The 20,202-nt window shown below is 39.7% G+C and overlaps 1 protein-coding gene across 4 annotated transcripts in view; it reads left to right on the top strand.

Annotated features, from left to right (window-relative positions):
• Positions 1-2,041: 2,041 nt before the first annotated feature.
• Positions 2,042-20,202, top strand: part of CDK19 (cyclin dependent kinase 19) — a 143,907-nt gene continuing 125,746 nt past the window's right edge. Inside the window, exon 1 of one of the 4 annotated variants that reach the window (XM_037520225.2) lies at positions 2,042-2,342. In XM_037520225.2, the coding sequence (XP_037376122.1) occupies positions 2,215-2,342 (128 nt within the window). In that variant the 5' untranslated portion in view covers positions 2,042-2,214. Of the gene's footprint in view, positions 2,343-3,065; positions 3,339-20,202 lie in introns of those variants that run through there. The other 3 variants (XM_054699110.1, XM_054699108.1, XM_054699111.1) reach the window with 3 other exon arrangements.

Below are 20,202 nucleotides of genomic sequence, written 5' to 3'. Positions count from 1 at the left end.
AGGAGGCACATGGAGCCTAGAGACACGTGAAGAAACTGTGCTTGTCTTTTGGTCGTGGACTGGGTGACACAGATGTGGGTGAGACCCGTGGGGAGGTGACAATGGCAGCTTTTATCTTGATTTTGATTTTGCTCTCTTCCTTCCAGGCTTGTCTGGTTGTTTCTGACCCTTTTCTGTGGGTCCCCACTGGAAGATGCTTTAGACTTGTGGCAGGCTTTGGGGCTTTGCTCTGGTCCAATCCCATTTGGATGGAGTTTTACCCACGAGGGGACGGTAACTTTGGGTGCTTGATTTAGAAACTAGATTCTTTGCCTTTCCTATATTGTTTCCTAGTTGTATTAAAGTCCTTCCCATTAAAGTCTCATGTTTTGTGTTAATGCAGCGGATGGCAGAACCCTATATAGAATAGGCAGGTTTGTGGTTTGGGCTGCCCCTCTCCCTGCCCTGTAACATAATGACCAACCTAGCTGCATTTCTCAGAATATATAATGTTATGCCCAGGCCTTTCTCCCTGAAAAATTCCTTGCTCCCTACCTTCCCACTTGTCCTCCAAATACAGTTCTACTCATTGTTTACAATTTGGCTCAATCCTTCCTCCTTTGTGAAGCCGACCCTGACTCCTCCATGTCCTCCTGGCCTACCATTCATTGCTCATTACACCTACACAGTTTGTTTTTCATTTAGTTGCATGTCTAGTTCTTCAATCGGTTTTAGTTCCTTGGTGAGAAAAGGCCCATTTTTCACTTAGGATCTCTGGCGCTTGCCATAGTGCCTGGAAATGAGGAACTCCGTTACTTTTGACTGACTTCATCACCATCTGAGCAAGTTTCCGAGGAGGTGATGTAAGTAAATCATTCTTCCCCCTTCCTTTTACTTTTCTTCCAACACCAAGCAGGCAGGTCCCATTGAAAGCACCTTACCACGTCATTTACCTTCCCATGTGCTTCCACTGAATGTGGCATATAAATCCTACCTGAGCATCATGTTTAAGTTTGTATTACAAGTTATCTGCCACGTTACGCGACCACTGTTCACCTTGATTAACGAGGCTTCCTTCAATACTCTAGGACCACCTCACCTTCATACGTAAACCTTAAAAACCCACACATTCCAACTCAAATGATTTGTTTTAAAACGCTGCATCTTCCAGACACTTAGATGGCCAAAGCTTGAACGTGAAAACCCCCTAAAGCGCTAAGAAATGGTGACTGGCTGCTAGGTTTCGGCGCTTCACGTCCTCCTCAGACCGATGGTGAAACTAGGAAACCAAGATTTCAGCTTTTGAAATGCAGTTTTTGCATCGTAAAGAAAAAGGACTGACCTATCAGGAAGGACCGAGCACATCCAATAACCAATCAAGAGCGGGAAAGAAGCCAAAGCCTGGGGATACCCACGCACCGACGAGAACGTCATTCTCCAGTCTCAGCCAATGAGCGGCTGGGTGGGGGCGGGGCAACAGGCGGACCAATAGCCATGAAAAACAAACCCTCCACAATACAACTGTCCCAACCGCGGTGCCCGTCTCGCAAACCACTAGCGCAAACTTCGGGGCAAGCGCTTGCCAAATACTTTCTCGCCTGGGGGCACCGGAGGTGGCGTGCCCCCTTCATGCCGGCACCGGGGGCTTCTTTCCATCAGCTCTCAGGGGCTCACAGAAAACGCCCTATAACTTTGAGCTTTCTACCTCCACAGGAACTGGCGGTCCAGAGCTACCTGAGGGGGAGGGGCAGCCCCACTGCGCAGGCGTGCATGCCCTGAGGGGGCGAGGCTGAAGCGGCCCAAGGCAACCTGGGAGCTGTATTTCATACTCTGGCACAACGCCTACTCTTGCTGAGGCCTCGGGAACTACATTTCCCAGGAGCCTTCGCGATCTCGGGGCGGGCGGGTTGGTTTGTTAATGAGCTCGAGGAAGCGGCGGCGCGGCCCACCAGGTTCCAAAACAAGGAAATGAAAGGGGGAGGCGGGACTGGGGCTGCCTGCGGGAGCCGCTGCCGCTGCCGCCGCGGAGGAGGAGGAGGAGGAGGTGGAGGAGGTGGCTGCCGTGGCCGCCGAGGAGTCCCTTGCTGAAGGCAGACCGCGGGGCGGCGGGCGGCGCGCGCGCGCCCGAGAGGCGGCTGTTGAGAAGTGGAGCGGCGGTCGCGGGGGGAGGAGGAGGAGGAGGGACTGAGCGGCGGCGGCCCCCGCGTCCCGGTGCCTCTATGGGGGAAGCAGACAATGGATTATGATTTCAAGGCGAAGCTGGCGGCGGAGCGGGAGCGGGTGGAGGATTTGTTTGAGTACGAAGGGTGCAAAGTGGGACGCGGCACCTACGGGCACGTCTACAAGGCGAGGCGGAAAGATGGGTAAGAGCAGGGGCGGGGGAGCAGCTCGCTCGGGTCCTCGCGCGGGTCCTCGCCCTGCCCGCGCCCGCGCAGGATGGGTGGGTCGCGCCCGAGCGGGCCGTGCCGGGGGGGCGAGGCGGGGGAGGGGAGCGGGGCCGCGTCCCGGGGCGCCCCGGGGAAGCCCGGTCCCGCCTGCCCCCCGCGCGGCCCCGTCGCGCCCCTCCAACTCCCGCGGCGCAGCCGGGCCGGGGTCGGCGGTCCCGTCCCGGCGGGCGCCCCTCGCGTGCTCGGAGCCGGCGGCGGGACTCGAGCTGGGACCTCGGCGGGAGGCGGGGCTGGGGGGGGTCTGGTCTCCCGGGGCGGCGCGGAGGGCTGGGGAGCCCCGCCGCGGAGTTGCCGCGCGGGCCCTGGGCTGGTGACGGCCGTCGTGGAACTTCCAATCGGCTGAGCGCCTCCCGGGGGCGGCCGTTTGAAACCTCGCGGAGCCGTCGGGCGGCCGAGCGCCGGGGTCCTCGTCGCCGCCCCGCCTTGAGGCGCCGGGCGCTGCTGCTCTGGGGGCCAGGAGGCCCCCCCACCCCCGGGTCGTCCCCGCGGCCACTTCTGGACTCTTCCTCTTCCCGAGATTTCGCTTTCTCACATTCTCCGTTCCGCGCCTTCCCTCGAATGTGGGGTCTCCTGAGAGACCGCGTTTTACCCGCGGAACTTCAGAGTTCGCCGAGTTCTCCGCGTTTTCTCCCCCCGCCCCCCTCGTGTGTTAATTACGTCCCGCGCTCCATCCTCTGCCGGCGATTTCGTGCCGGGGTGTATCGTGCGCCCAGGTTGTCCAGAACGCGATGCCGAGGGACACCGCAGGGCCTGAACCTTTGTTTCCCGGGAGTGGAGGGGTAGGGTAGGAGCCCCTTACGGTGGTTCTTTTAGGAGAAGCGCTAGGTGACGCCTTGAGAACTCCTGTCCTTCCCTGGAGGGCAGGTGGGCGCCTGCTGCGGGACAGGTGGAGCCAGCTCGATGCCTGCCGAGGTGGGTGTAAGCCGGTTGCCGCCTCACAGCCCATCCTGGCAGGAACACCCCCCCAACTACCCCCCCCCGCCAGAGTTAAATAACCAGCAAGATGTGCCTGTCCGGGTTAGACTTTAAAGATGGTCAAACTTTCATGAAAGAGTGTTTGGGATCATAGCGGATCATTTCTGAAAAAACTGAGTATCAGCCACAACGACGTTAGTAAGATTCCAAGTGCTGCCTACTATGCTGTGTGCTCTGTTGTAATTGGCATGGTTGATTTATGAATTCTAGACCAAAGTAGGGTGTGTGTGAGTGCGCGCGTTAATTACATATGGGGTAGGAAAAAGCACAACTTTATTTTGTTTTAATCACAAGGAATCATGAGAATTACAAAGTACTATACAAACGTAAAGGATTCTAACTGTAAAACTGTAAAAACTGTAGTTTTTCTCTTGTTTAACTGAACAGTCTCCCCCTTCCCCCATAGTTTTCATTTGTCTGTAAACTTTTCTTATGAATTCCCAGGTGTACCTGAATGCTATTTTTGGAATGTGAGATTCTGTAACTGTGTTTTGTTATACTGGTGGCCCTTGGAGTACCTTATCAGCTATGTTTGGGGACAGCACATCTGGTTTTCTTAGTTGAACAATGGCTTTTCAAAACAAATCATTTTTTTAAATCATGCCAACTTTTTATAAGATAATCGGAGCTGGAATTTTTTAAATGTATTACTTTTTTTTTTTTCTTAAAATAGCTTTCTTTTACTAACCGATACTTAGAGAAAAAATGAAAATTCTGCTCTGAATTGTATTTGACTACAACAAAACCAGATGATTAATTCCTGCTGCTGCTTGTTCTTTTTGACTATTTCCCCTTCCAATAAAGTTCTTGATTCTAATACACTTCCTTCTTGAGTGAAATTTGTTTGATTAGAATAAAGTTTTAGTAGCATAACACCAGTTTATCTTAAATGCTGTTAAAAAAAACCTTTAGATCTGAAAGAAGTACTTTAAATCACACATAAGTAAGAAAAATCTCAATATAAACATTCTTTCTTGGACCAAGTGTCTAGTTGAGATTTTTGGCTTTTTTTACAGTAAAAACGCACATCTCATGTGGTTTTGTAGCAGGATTAGTTTTTTTCTTCATTGATATCAAGAACAAAAAGGTTTAGTAATGGTTTAAACTGTGATACACATTTGTATAGTAAAGGATTTTACACTCTGATCATGGTAAAATGCAATTTAGTTCTTTCCTCATTAACTCAGAAAAATGCATCATGCTGTTTTAGGGAGCAAGAAAAAAATCACATTGATAAAAAAAATTCTGGTGTGTGTAATGCACCATGTAACATAATTGTTGAAATCTTTGGAACTAACACTGGAAGAAGTAATGTAAAAAAAACATAAGCCTCTGCTTACAGTTTAATATTACAATGTACAAAATGTTAGAATGGCTTGAATAATTTCCTTGAAACATGACTTTAACTTAGGCTCTATTATGCTGTGTAAAATTTAATAGATTGGAAATGCAGGCTTTACATCTGGGTTTTTCACCATTAATAAAGACATCATTCTATGTTTTTGTTTTGAAGGAAGGATCTTTTTTTTTCTTTCTTTCTTTCTTTCTTTTTTTTTTTTTTCTTCCTTAAATGGGCCTTAGAAGTTAATATTGAAGTGGGGAAAAATTTCGGAATATTTCTAAACTTAGTATGTGCAGGAATTTGTAATACTGTTTTTCAGTAATACTTAAAAGTCAACACATGAGTTTTTGGTTATAAATCTCAAGACCCTAGTTTTCATGGTTGAAATGCTTTTTGGTTTGACTGATAAAGGAGTATTGTTTAAAAGGTTCTTTTGTCAGTCAGAGGTTCAAACATAATTCCATAGGATAGAATTATATCTGAAAACTGTTAAACCCAACACTACTACTATTCAATTTGCAGACATGCAAATTGTCTTTTGAGTCATTCTAATAAAAGTGCTCCTTTTTGGATATGATTTTGAAAAATTCTTAGTAATTGAAAGGGAAATGGCTGACAGTGACATCTTGCAGAGTTTCAGTTTTGCCTTAGGGTTCTATATGTGTAGTTGGTGACTGTTTGTCTTAATGTATGTCATGAACTCCTTCACAAATGTAGTAGGTACATGTAGAAGATACATAAAGGTAAATGGATAAAGTCTCTGCCTATTTTTGATGGATTTTTCTCATTTAGAATGTTGAAATAGATGATACATTAAAGATGTATCAGTGTGATCATAGCATTTTATAACTTTCAGGAGTTTTAAATTATCTAGTTTAATTTCCTCTTATAAATGAGAAAACCAAATCCTTGAGAGATTGTCATGTCCATAGCTTCCCATCAAAGTCAAACCTAGGGCCTCCCCGGCAGTGCAGCGGTTGAGCACTGGGTTGCAAAGCTGCCCACAGCCTCTGCAGCACCGGTTCGATCCCTGGCTGCTCCCCGGGCACCGGAGGAGGGTCCCACATGGCGCATAGACCTCTACTGTGGCCCGCTGCTCTCCTCAGCAGTGTGTACTTCGGTCCTTCTACCTGCTCTGCTCCCCGCTCTGGCTCTGGTGAAATCTCTCACCCTCCCGCGCTTCTGACTGTACCCAGTGCTTGTATAAATAAATAAAAATAAATCTTTAAAAAAACTAAATAAACCCTCAAAAAACAAAGTCAAACCTGTAATTCATATTTCTTGACCGAGTCCTTGGATTTTCTAATGCATTTTTCTTCCTAATACAATGGGGAAAACATGTTACAAGGGCCGTATTTGGGTTATTTTATACAAAAGTTGTTTATGTGTCAGTTCTTGTCTGAATTTTAGAATAAACTTGTGCTTCAAAGAAAAAAAAAAAGGCCATATTGCTTATCTTACGATGTAAACTTTCCATGTAAAAGAATATCTATAGCAGAAAAGTATGAAGAAGGGAAAATACCATATTTGAGGGCCATTTTTATAAAGTAGGAGTGCAGGCCTGTAAATTTTACAACATGAGGCTGCTGCTTTTCAGCTGATTTCTCTTCATCCTCACTGTCAATTTTGGCCATCATCTCACTGATTTGCCCGGTAGCCGCATTAGTCTCTGCCATTAGTCTTTCATCATTAAATCCAAGATCCAAGCTGTTGCCAGTGTCATACCATATCATATCTCTTCTTGGAAAACTACATTTTCTCTACATTCTCATATAGTCAGATCTGATCTCAATTCCTTAGTTTGGCATATAAGGCAAGTTGCATTACAATCCAAAACTTAAGTTTCTAAGTCTCTAGAGTCTTTACACCTCCTACAAGCTTTCTCCCATCCCCACCCCCACTGAGCTCATATACTTCTGTAGCATTGAACTCATATTTTCTAGAACTTTCTAAATTCTTTTGTTATCTCATTTTTCTCTTTTGTACATTTAACCTAGAGTGGTATTGTCCTGTCATTCCTCTGCTCTTCTCATCCCTATAAAACTGGCAAGCTCCCTGCACATGGTTCAACATCAAAGTGAAGTAGCTTTTCTTCGGAAGCCTTTCCTTATTCACCCAGTATACTTGTTAACTGTGCTTTTGCCTCTCTTATGTGTGTAATATCACTATCATTGATATTAGTCTGCCCATAATTATTAGCTACAAATGGGATGTCATTTTATTTCCAATGCTTTGTATAGAGTTGTGCATAAAATATACTCAAAATTTTTATTAAATCAAAAACAATCCCTAAATTGGTCAACATGTTTCACTGATCTTAAAAGCAAATCAAAATTCTTAATAGTTTTATTTACTTTTCCTCAAAAGCTGTGTTTCAGTAATTGTTTTGTAAATTTTTTTTTTAATTTTTATAGAGGCATGTTTTTATTTATTTATTTGTTTGTTTTGTTTATACATGCACTGGGTACAGTCAGAAGCGCGGGAGGGTGAGAGAATTCACCAGAGCCAGAGCGGGTGGCAGAGCAGGCAGAAGGACCGAAGTACACTGCTGAGGGGAGCAGCGGGCGGCAGGAGAGGTCTGCGCGCCATGTGGGACCCTCCTCTGGTGGCCGGGGAGCAGCCGGGGATCGAACTGGCGCTGCAGAGGCTGCGGGCAGCTTCGCAACCCAGCGCTCAACCACTGCGCCACCGGGGAGGCCCTCAGTAATTGTTTTGAAAGCCTGAAATACAGTTATGTATGAAACAAGTGATTAACTGCAGATATTTCAATAGCACTAACTAGGTCTAGTGCTTTTTTTTTTTTTTTTTTAAGAAATATGCTGCTTTTAAAGATAATCTATACATTTGATAGGTTGATAAGAAACAAAGGTAGATGTTTTTGAATTATTAAGCATTTTTTTCTTTTAGGACAGCTGTTTTAGAATTGCTGGACTGTAATAATGTCTTCTGTGCTTTTACTAGCTATTTGGTAGATGTTTAGAAAATGTCAGCATTCAAACATTTTAGGACATTTCTTGATCTGGTAGTTGTCCTATGGGACTATGCAGGCTTAGAGTTTTTGAATCAAGTGGCTTAGCAACACATTTAAAATTCTCAAGTTCATGAAGTGACCTTTTAATAAAAATGTATGAATGAAGGAGTGCGTGAATGAAGTAGGAAAACTCAAGTCATCTTTCAAGTTATAGGAGAAATTTTGAGGCTGAAATAGATTGAAAACAAACCAATACTGAAAAACTGTCAATTTGTGAATGGAATCAAGGATATTTGATTACTTTTAAAAAGAATTGTTTTGTTAGGAAAAATGCATGTGGTTAATAATGTATGTACATAAAAAGATTCACAATGTAATAATGACAAACATTATTTAATCATCCCTCTTGGTGGATATTTAGGCTTTCTCCAGTCCTCTGCTAGTGCTAACACTGCAGTGAATATCCTACTAGGTACAATATTTTGTGCATATTAGTATAGCACAAATATTTGTAAGTTAAATTCCTGGAAGCTAGTTACCTTTGGAATTCATGTCTTGAAATGATTCACTAATACGGTAATGTACAAGGTCTATAAAAACTGGGGGCGGGGATTTTAAAATAAGGAAGAGATGTTAAGGCTTTAAAAATATTAATATATGAAAATGAATTATTGGTTTGCTATAGGAAGTGTAAGTTACTGTAGATCTACAGAAAGTTTTTTAAATAATGGATGTCAGTATTGATGAATTGAGAATTTTTAGTTTTGTGTATTTTTATTTTTGAACTGGATATGCTGGCTAAAAAGTTAAATTGTGCATTTGTTTAACAAATGCTCAAGGAATGCACTGAGGTTAGACATCAATATAGGAGACTTTCAGGCAGTGTATTTTATTACAATTTGAAATTTTTTTCCTGTTAAACAATTAGAATGTGATAATGTGTTTTTAAAGATCAGCTTGTTTGTTACCTTGTGATGTGATGGTGTCATGTTAATGCTGCTTTTGGATTACAGAACAAAGTGACAAAACACTTGCCTTTTCAGAGAGCATTTTAATATTCTCAATTGCTAACATAACCATTTCTCCAAAAACAGGTAGTCTTCATGTCTAGAACCATAAAGAGGTACCTGACACAGCTATTTAAAGATTTTTGTCCATTTATAAATAGCTGATAGTCCAACACTTCCTGTAATAGCCGTTTTGAGCATGCATTGTGTTGGATAAAAGAGAGTCTCAAGAGAGATGACAGGATGTAATTCAGGATACAAATGTGCAGCAGTTTTTTGTTGTTGTTGTTGTTGTTGAGGGTTTGAGTTCTTATCTAGAAGTGAATGATGTATCAAAGAGAAATAAAAACCTGTAAAGTACTGAAACAATTGGTGGTGTTGTATCTTTAATTTCTAATCCAGTAAATTTTGTTAAAGGAAAACACCTTCCTTATAGAGACTTTAAACCTGTTGTGCATTTTCTTTTTTTCAAGATTTATTTATGCAAACAAGAATTGGGGTACAGGCCAGAGGCACGGGAGGGTAAGAGGAGTCACCAGAGACAGAGCTGGGAGGAGAACAGGCAGACGGACCGAAGACATTGCCGAGGGAAGCGGCCGGTGAGACATGAGAGGTCTGCCGCGCCATGTGGGTATCTCCCTGGCTGGCTGGGAATCGAACCCATGCTGCAGAGGCTGTGGACAGCTTCACAGCTCTGCGCTCAACCTGCTGCACCACGGGGGAGGGCCCCTGTTGTGCATTTTCTATTTAAAATATTTCAGTGACACTTTCAGGTTGATGATCTCATTCACTAAACTAATTGTGATTAGGAAATGGATTTAATTACCAAGTAAGTTAGGTACCTGCGTTTGTTTTGTGGCCACAGACCAAAACCTGGTTCAGATGTTGTATATATTAGTAGATACTTACATTTGAACACAACGTTAAGTCGACTGCCAGAAAAATAAGGTAAAACTTTTAAAGGTGGGTTACTTATGTCTTCTGGTAGGAAAGTTATTTTTGTTATGATTGTTAAATAAACTTACCCATGAAAGTACCAGATTGTCTGAAGTCTAAAAGTATGCTGCTTTTTACAAAAGTACTTTTCTTTCCCCTTTCCCCCTTTTGCAATCTAATTATTTTAATTGCATTTTAAGAATGACCTAAACACTGAGTTAATCTTCCTGTTTCAGATTTAGTAACAAATTAAAAAAAAAAATTCAAAGTTCCTTTCTTCTAAAAAGTTATTTGTAAGTTGAGCTTGTGTAACTTAGATAATCACGATTCTGTTAACTTTCTCAGTAGTTGATCTTTATCGTGTTATTTGTGTTAAAGTGGAAATAATTTTATTTTTATACTATTAAAATTATCAAATATAGTAGCACATGGTTTAAAAACTCCAACAGTACAATTGTATATAAAATGAAAAGCAAAAGCTTTTCTTTTGCTGTCCACATTCAAGGCCCCTTCACTTTTCCGAGGCAGCTAATGTTAACTATTTTAGTTTTAAATTTTGCTGGTGCTTACCATCATAACTTTAAAGAATATAATTCTTTTTTAGACAGTTTCTGTTGCTTTTTCATTAAAAGACTTGTTATAGGGCAATCTGTTGGGCACCAGACTGTACAGGGCAACCCCAATGTGAAATGGATTGGCCTGACTGGGTCCTTACTCCATGCTTAAAAGGGACTCAACTGCAGGCACACACAAAAAGGTTAATGAAGAAACGAATAACTCAGGCAGAAAGAGAGTTCAGTTGGTGAATGAGTCCTACCAGTTCCACTGAGCTGGAACCCCAATTGCACACTGAAAGCCAGCGAAAAACCAAGGGCCTCCAAGACCCACATGTCTGGTTATAGATCAACCCTGGCTGCCTAACTCCACCCTCAGTTCCCAGCAGTCCTCGATTTGGTGGTGATGACATTATGGGATTTTGTAGTCCTTAGTGTCTTGGATCTCTTTGGTCTGGGATAGGGGTGGGATCTATAAAATCTATTTGTGGACTTTGTTCAGGACATCCTTTCCCTCCAACAGACTGAGCAATTTTGTGAAATCTTACAACCTCCTGTTTTTCCTTTACCCATCTCAACTTTCACATTTATTTCCTTTGTTAATTAAAAAAACTGGCAAATATTTTCATGATAATTATTTTATTTAAGTTTAAATTCTAAGCTTAAATTTTTTTTTTTCTTGATTTATAAACTTGGATATCAGCTGTGGGCTTCCTGATGTGGATGTTAAGGAAAAATACGTATCTCCTCCTTTTGTCCATCTGTGTTTTTTGCATATAATTTTAGTAGTATCCTGGTTCATTCATTGTTTTTTGTCTGTGGGTTGATTTAAAAAATGAACATTGGAAATCAATAGTCTTAAAATATTATGGATCTAAAATTCATTTATTTATTGCTGAGTGAATTAGGAATTAGTGTATATATATATATTTTTTAAAGATTTATCTATTTATACAAGAACCAGGGTACAGGCCAGATGCGCAGGAGGGTAAGAGGATTCACCAGAGACAGAGTGGGGAACAGAACAGGCAGACTGATGAAATACACTGCTGAGGGGAGCAGCGGGCCAGACAGGAGAGGTCTCCTGCGCCATGTGGGATTCTCGCCACCTGGCTGGGATCAAACCCGTGCTGCAGAGGCTGCAGACAGCTTCACAGCGTGGAGGTCAACCCCCTGCGCCACCAGGGAGGCCCTGAGTGAATTAGTATATTGAGACTCATAAAGATAGATAAGTAATCTTGCATATTAAATAAGTGCTACTTTAAGTAGTCTTCAGGTAGTAAGACCTAATGGATCTTATTTATGTTGCCTTTTCTTCAGGATTTCTACGTCATATTTGGCGAATATTTTTCCTTTATAGCTCACATAGTTTTCCTTGGATTTTGTTTAGTTGAGGACATCTTTTTTTTTTTTTTTTTCCCTGGGATCCTCGCCGGTGGCCTGGGAACGAACCGGCGCTGCAGAGGCTGCTGCCAGCCTCGCAGCCCGGCGCCCAACCGCTGTGCCACCAGGGGAGGACCTGAGGACATCTTTTTGAGTAGCTTTTTCATCTAGGATATGTAGATTTTCTGAGTTCTTGCATGTCTGGTAATGTAATTCTTGTTTGATAGTTTGGCTGAATATAGAATTCTATATTAGGAATAATTTTTGTCTCAGAACTCAAAACCATTGCTTCATGTCTTCTGGCATTTCTTGTTGTTCATGGGCAGTTTCTTTATTGGAGACTTGTTTTGTCACTCTCTGGTATCTCAGGATTTTTCATGCATTCTAAAATTTTCCAAAGTCTGTCTAGAAAATTTTTTTTTTTAGCATAATAAGGCTATGTTTCCTGTGTCCTGTCTTTTATAAATTATTTAGTTTCTGCATATGTATCCTATGCACATAATTTTAATTTCAAAAGTTAAAAGTGATACTCAGTAGCTGTACTTCTTCTACTTCTTTTCTTCCCTTTTTCAATTCAGTGGGCCCCCTCTTTTAGGGCAACTTTTATTTCATGTTATTCAATTATTTCCTCTTCTCCCTTTGTTTGCCTCTTATTCTTCAGGAATACTTAAAGAGATGTTGACCTTTTGGCCTCTGTCTGCTATGTCCCTTAAAGTTTTCCACTCCTTCCTCTCCTACATTATGGAAGATTTCTCTTATTCAGTCTTTTAGGTTATAAGTTTGGTATTCTGTGGGGTTACTATCCTTTTCATCAGCATGACCTGAATTCAGGAGTCAGATTGCCTGAGTTCAACAGGGCATTGGTTTAATAAAATAAATAAATTCCCTGTTTATATTTAGGTTGTATCTAATGTTTCACCAGTATTAATAGTTCTTCAGTAAAGTATTTACCCTGTGCTGCTTTTAGCATTTCCATCTTAATATTTTTCTTATAATCTGAGTATTGGAGGAAGACAATGGAAACATTTTTCTACTTTCATTTCTAGAGAAATTATATTTATTTTACCTGTCAACATGTAGGGAATTATAATCAATATAATATGTTAATAAATTCTACCTGGTATCTGGCACTACATTAGCTGCAAATTTGAGGTCCCTGTGTTTATAGTATAGTTGAAAAGATTGAAATAAAATCTCTGGTCCACATTTCTCCCCAGATATGTAAATACTGGTTCATTTATTTGTAATTACAATTTTTTATTTTTCTTATCCAAAATGCTATCAGTAAGGGTATACAGAGGTCACTCATTACAGTCAGAGGTAATGGTATAAAGGATTAGAGTAATTGGAAGGGATCATGCAAAGATCAGTTAACAAAGACTATCATTTTAAGTCATATATAGTCACTTCTCAACACCAGTTTACCCATATTTCATTCATCATTCTCTGTCTGAATTTCCATCTGTCTGAATTTCCATCCATAATCTCTTTTTATCTGTCTTTCATTTTTCTATCTATCCATCCTTTACTATTTATCATTTGATCCCTTTCTTTGAGCCAAGTATTGTGCCATTGGTAATGAGGATATAAAGATAAGTGGGATGTGATCTTTGACTGCAAAAGCAGGCCCTGGAAGTATTAACAAATTGCTGATAATGATTGGAAGGGAATTTAAGTTGAGAGGAAGACTTTAAAAAATCATATATTATTTGAGAAGTGACTGTACAGCAGGTTTTTTTTTTTTAAAAAGATTTATTTTATTTATATAAGAACCAGGGTACAGGCCAGATGCGCAGGAGGGTAAGAGGATTCACCAGAGACAGAGTGGGGAACAGAACAGGCAGACTGATGAAATACACTGCTGAGGGGAGCATAGGGCGGCAGGAGAAGTCTGCGCGCCATGTGGGACCCTTGCCCGGCGGCAGCCGGGGATCGAACCGACGCTGCAGAGGCTTTGGGCAGCTTCGCAACCCAGCGCTCAACCGCTGCGCCACCGGGGAGGCCCTTGAATATCATTCTTTTATTATAGCTTTGATAATTTAAAAAAATGGTTCCTAGACAGGGCTGCTATGTGGAGTATGTATGTTTTCCCCCTGTCTGGGTTTTCTCGGGGTACTCCAGTTTCCTCTGACATCCCAGAGATATGCACATTAAATAATTGACACATTAATTGGCATATCTCAATTGTTCCAAGTCTGAGTGAGTGTGTGTGTTTGTGAGAGAGATGCCCTGCAATGGAAGGGTAGTTCATGGCTGGTTCCAGCCTTATTCCCTCAAGTGCCAGGGGATAGACTCCAGCCAGCTGGACTCTGAATTGGAATTAGCAGGTTAGACAATGAGTGAATACAAATGATTATATAAATTAGAAGTGTTTTATATTTTTATTTGGAAATGTGATGTTTTTCTGACTAGAAATATACCACAGGAACTTAACAATTTTTTGTATCAGTTAGCTGATGGTAAAATTGGTTTCCTTATATGTTCTTTTGCTTAAAGTCATGGTTTCCAAGAACCTATCAATGACATGAAGTGAGGACTTACTGTTTATTTGTTTTATGTGTAAATTGCCTATTTAAAAAAGTGACAAAACATTTAAAAAGTAGAGTATGTATAACTTTTGTTATAGGAAAAAGGAATATGTCTTTTAAAAAAACTTTTAAAAATCAGTGTGTTAAAAAAACCCAATATGATGTATATTAATGTATGTTAACTAGACTTATCATAGTCACCATTTCCCAAGGCAGATCTTCCTCTACTCGTGATGGGATTACATCTGATATACTCATGATGACTGAAAATATTTCAAGTTGAAAATGTATTTAATATACCTAGCGTACTGAATATCCAGACTTAACTAGCTTACCTTAAATCTACTCAGAACACTTACATATTAGCCTACAATTGGGCAAAATCATTGAAGATTAGTCTGTTTTATAATAAAATGTTGAATATCTCATGTAATTTATTGAACAGTGTACATCGTAGGGTATTTACCCCTGTGATAGGTTGGCTGGCTGTCTTGGAAAAGATCAGCAAATAGAAATGGAAGTGCAGTTTCTACTGAATGCTTATTGGTAATCACATTATAAATTTGAGAATTTGATTTTTTTAAAATACTGTGTATTCTATCCTTATAATGAGTTGTTAAGAGAATAAACAAAGTTTCATGTTGTATTTTAAATGTAGAAATTGTTAATAATATTTAAAATTTTTTCAACTATTGGAGAGATGAGAGCTGATTTAGCTGTCCTTTAAACACTGGGAAGAACACATGATAAGGTGTTTTGGCTTCATTCAACATAAAATTAATAATGGCTTAAACAAGAATTTTCATCTTGTATTAAAAAGTCCAGAAATGGGGATTGCTGGTCTGGTGCAGCAGACTAGGGATATTGTCAAAGAAATACCTCCTTCCCTCTGTACTGTGGTTTTTGTACACTTTGTCCCAAATGATTGTTGCTACTTCAGGTGTTGCTTCCAGGTTCTAGGCAGGAAGCAGGGGAAGAGGCTAAAGTACCAACCAAATGGTAAGCAAGTACGTTCTCTGAAGTAGAGGAAGGCATATCAAAAACAAATTGAATGGATTTTGGGAAGCCAGTTAATAATAGTAATTTATACACTGTGTAAAAAGGGTTCAGTTTAAGGCCATGAAAGAGAAAGAAACCTTTGAGTTAATTTTAAACTTATCTATCACCTCAGTTCTTAATGGTAAATCCAGTTATGAACTTTCACTGTCTCCTACACTATGTAAAGACTTTCCATAATAACCAGAACAAATTTTGTAGACCTTCAAATCCATATAAATGTAAAGGTTTATATGGATAAAGATCGGCTTTTAAGTAAAGCCATATGACATTATGGGAGTTGTTATCTTTTTATACAAATGGTAGGAAAGCAAAGCAAAAAAAATTTGGTACTTGCAAGAGAACAGAACTTAGTCATATTAAATTTTACGTGTAACCTTTGCTCTAGGCCAACTAACTAAGCTCTTTGTTTAGTTTATGGAGGTTGTAAATTAAGTACTTTTATCACAAAGACATTTTGAATAAACAAAGTACTTTTGGGTCCAAATGATTTAAATAAAGCTTATTACTTCTTAAGGAACTACTGGAATTTTCCTTTCTCAGAAAGAGGGGTTTTTACTTCTGATTCTCGATAAATATATCTACGAATGAAAAGCACTATTGGGGTCTGATACTTTCTAGACAAGGGATTTTGATAAAGTAATGTTTCTGAACCTTAATTTCCCCATCTGTAAATTTGTATGATGATAAAGTATGTGCTTGCTGTGAGGAGTAATTAAATCACAATGTATAAAAATCCCCAGCAAAGTGTTAGTTTATTTAATCCCCAAATACATATATATGCATGTATATGTATACATATACATGCATATATGTTATTTATGGTATTCCCATGACAAATTTCCCTGAAGATCAAAAGATTAATTAGCAAATTAAAAGGGCAGCTATTAAATAAAATTGGTCAACTTAGTTTTGAAAATGAAGAGTAACCTTTAGGTTCAGTAGAAAAAGAGTACTTCTCCCTCTATAATGAAGTTATAAAAAACTTTATTAGGAAAGAAAAATATGTTCCATGATGGCTTTTTTACATCAAAGCTTCAAACTAAACAGGTGAAAGAGGAGAAACTTCCTTTTCCTTATTTTTTTTTCTTGTGAAAATAGAATGTTTAAGAACAATTAGGAAATAATGTTAAACATACAAAAATTATAACTGAGATGATGGATGTGTTAACTGACCTTACTGTGGTAATCATTTCATAATATATCAAGTCACACATTGTACATCTTAAACTCCTATATTATATCAATTATATCTCAGTAAAGCTGGAAAAAATAGATAAGCAAAAAAGTGAAATTCATAGATGAACACTATGGATGATATGATGTGTATTTTTCTACATGTTTTTGTGGGTAAACACAAACTTTTATTTTCTCAAGAATATGATCATATTCAGCATGCTTTGTTGGTACCATGCATTTTCTGTTTAACAATAGATAATGGATATTTGTCCATATCATTAAATATTTTTTTCTTGTGGTATTTTTCTTTTAAAGAAAATGGATACCACTGTAGGGGCAGAAAGAAATTTTCTTAAGTTGTTTGACTGTTCTAATAGTGAATATTATGAGACTCAAGGATATGAGACTCAACGTTGGACAGTTGATGCTTATATGCCATTCTGAGCTAGGGAATGTGATAGTGGCCTGGGGTGTCAAAGGGGAGGAGGCTAATTCACAGGCAGATAAGAAGAGCAGATGTTTGGTAATTATGTTTGCCCTGCTAAGCAGGTAGTTACCCGAGATAAGGTATCTTTGGTAATAGCTATTTTTTTTTTCTGACATAGACCTCTCCCTATCTAAATTCTTTTAGGTAGTTGAGGGAGAGATTCAAAAGTTTTTCTTGAGTCTGCTGGGTCTTGATTGCCTACAGTTCAAAATAATCCATATACCAGAGTGGCACATTTTGGGGTGGCTTTTTCTGCTCCCCATTAACACTCACATATACAGCCCTTCCATCAGTATAATTAATTATATGCAGTTATTCTTGAGAATATGGATAAAAATCTGCTTCTTGGCTTTCCCCAGAAAATAGCTGCTTTTCATTTTTAATGACTATAGTCTACTGTAGAGATGCTTAACTAATAGATGAAGCTTAGTAATGTTTATTGTTTGTTAAGCCATTTACACTAATGGTTGATGTTTAAGTTGTAACTTTTATCGCAAATCACTGCAGTCAGCAGATATTTAGTTAAAACTGTTCTGAGAGAGGGGACTTTCTAAAGTAAAAATACATAGAATGATAGGAATGGGTAGATACATCAAAATATGCTTGACAATATTTGACTTTAAAATGGAGATTATGATTATGAAGCTTCAGAAAGAACTGGTATTTTCTGGTATTACTATAGTGATCTGTAAAAAGTAGTTTTAAGATCTAAATAGTCAAGAAAACTTACCAGATGTGCTTACAGGAGCAATAAAATCACAGGTTTTTAGAACTTCATGAATTCTTATATCTGGTTCAAATTGCTTGCCTTAAAAGAAGTTCAGAAATATTAAATGCCTGCCCTAATATCACAAAGTGTCTTTCAATGTTTATTAGATAGATAAAATTTCCTAACTCCTACCCCAACATTCTTGTCTATAATAAGATGTCTAATATAAAGGTAATGAGAACTGTTTACCTGTAGAGCATCTATCATGATCTTTAAAGAGGAAGGCAAATTCATTATCAACTGTCAGGATATATTTTTCTTTTAGATTTATTATTATTATTATTTATTTATTTTTACAAGCACTGGGTACAGTCAGAAGCGCGGGAGTGTGAGAGAATCCACCAGAGCCAGAGCAGGGAGCAGAACAGGCAGAGTGACGAAATACACTGCTGAGGGGAGCAGCGGGCAGCAGGAGAGGTCTGCGCGCCATGTGGGACCCTTGCCGGCGACCGGGAATCGAACCGGTGCTGCAGAGGCTGCGGGCAGCTTCGCAGCCCAGTGCTCAACTGCTGCGCCACCAGGGGAGGCCCTGTCAGGATATACTTTTATGTAGACTTTTTCTAAGATATTGATTGATAAGTTACTGAATTTTCCATCAGTGAATTATTTAAGGTCACCTTTACAGAGATTTGACAATTCAGTGGTTATTTAGTAGATTCAGAGTTGTATAAACATTAATTACCACTATCTAATTTTAGAACGTTTCACCACCCCTAAAAGAAAGCCTGTACCCATTAGCAGTCACTTCCCTATTTCTCCATTCTTCTAGCTCTTGGCAAGCACTAAGTCTTTTTTCTGTCTTACTGGATATGCCTCTTCTGGACATTCAAATTAAATCATACTATATGTGGTTTATGTCTGACTCTTCTCATTAGCACAATAATTTTATAATTCACCCATATATAGAATGCACGAGTACATCCTTATATATATATTTGTTTATCCATTCATCATTTGATGAACATTTAGGTTGTTCAATCCCTATCTAGGGAGCTGACCCACGTGGGGCAGCAGACCTCTCCTGTCTCGTCCACTGCTCCACTCAGCAGTGTATTTCAGTGGTTCTGCCTGTTCTGCTCCCCACTCTGTCTCTAGTGAATCCTCTCACCCCGCCCCTCACCTGTGGCCTACACCCCAGCTCTTGTATGCACAAATAGTCCACTTTTTGGCTATAGTGAGTAGTCTGAGCATTTTGTTTGGCTATGTATTTCAAGTTTTCTTGGGTATGTACCTGAAAGCAGAATTGATAAGTTGTATGTTAGTTCTGTATTTAATCTTTTGAGGAACTGCCAGACTGTTTCCAAAGCAGCTGCACATTCCTATGTGCAGTGTGTAAGGGTTCCAATTTCTTACATCCTTGACATTGTCTTTTTTATTTTAGTCATCCTGTTGGGTGTGCAGTGGTACTTTGTTGTGATTTTGGCTTGTATTTTCCTAGTAGCTAATGATTTTGAGCATATTTTCATGTGCTTTTTGGCTATTTGAGTATATTCTTTTAAAAAGACTATTTATACATACAAGAGCTGGGGTGTAGGCCATCGGTGAGGGGCGGGGTGAGAGGATTCACTAGAGACAGAGTGGGGAGCAGAACTGGCAGAACCACTGAAATATACTGCTGAGAGGAGCAGTGGACGAGACAGGAGAGATCTGCTGCGCCATGTGGGTCAGCTCCCCAGATAGGGATTGAACTCATTCTGCAGTGGCTGGTGATAGCTTCATAGTCCTGAGACTTAACCCCTTGCGCACCAGGGAGTCCCTAATCTTTTCTTTTTTAAATACAAGTTTTCTATTTGGTTTTCTTTCTGTTGGTAAGTATAGAGTTATATAATCATTTTGAACTGCTTTAAGGTATTCCATTGTCTGTAATATCACATTTTTTCTATGATATCCCCATTTGTGTTGTTTCTAGTTTCTTTCCTTTAGTAAATAATACTTAACATGTTTGCCCACTTGTCTGATTATCACATTGGAATAGAGTCTTAAAAGCAGAATGTTGGATCATGGGTGATGCCACTTGTGAACTAAGGAACATATAGACACATTGTTTAGTTGAACCACTTAAACTTCTATCAAATGAGTACTGTTGTGCCTTTTTCTCCTTACCCTTATCCACATTGACTTTTGTCTGTCTAAACTGATAGCAGAAATTTTGCCTTATTATTATTACCAAGGAGTTTGAATGTCTTCATTTGTATATTGGCTGTTTGTGTTTTACAGTCATTTTCTTTGCTTTCTTTTGAATAAGCAATGGTGAGTGGCAGAGATTGGGCATTGATGTTGTATTACTTGGATTCATAATCCCAGCTATCCCATTTAATAGTTCTATGTAAAGTGGGAAATGTAGAAATACTTACCTGGTAAGATTATTGTGAAGATTACCTGAGATAAAACGTGAAGTGTTTGCAACAATGTCTGGCAGGTAACAAGTGCTATTATCACTTTTCATCTTTTCGCATTTGTGTAGTTCCATGGGATAAATTCCCTTTAAGGTAGGAAAAGTGGATGTCACCAAACTACTATTTAAAAAATTTTTTCCTTTTGTGCTAAAAACTGTGCAACAATTCTTTTTAGAATCATATCTGTATTAGT

The sequence above is a fragment of the Talpa occidentalis genome, unplaced genomic scaffold (genome assembly GCF_014898055.3).
Source record: "Talpa occidentalis isolate TD23 unplaced genomic scaffold, MPIMG_talOcc4v2.1 talOcc4.2, whole genome shotgun sequence".
Classification (NCBI taxonomy): domain Eukaryota; kingdom Metazoa; phylum Chordata; class Mammalia; order Eulipotyphla; family Talpidae; genus Talpa; species Talpa occidentalis.
The sequence above is the reverse complement of the archived record's forward strand: the minus strand, read 5'-3'. Positions and strand labels throughout refer to the sequence as shown.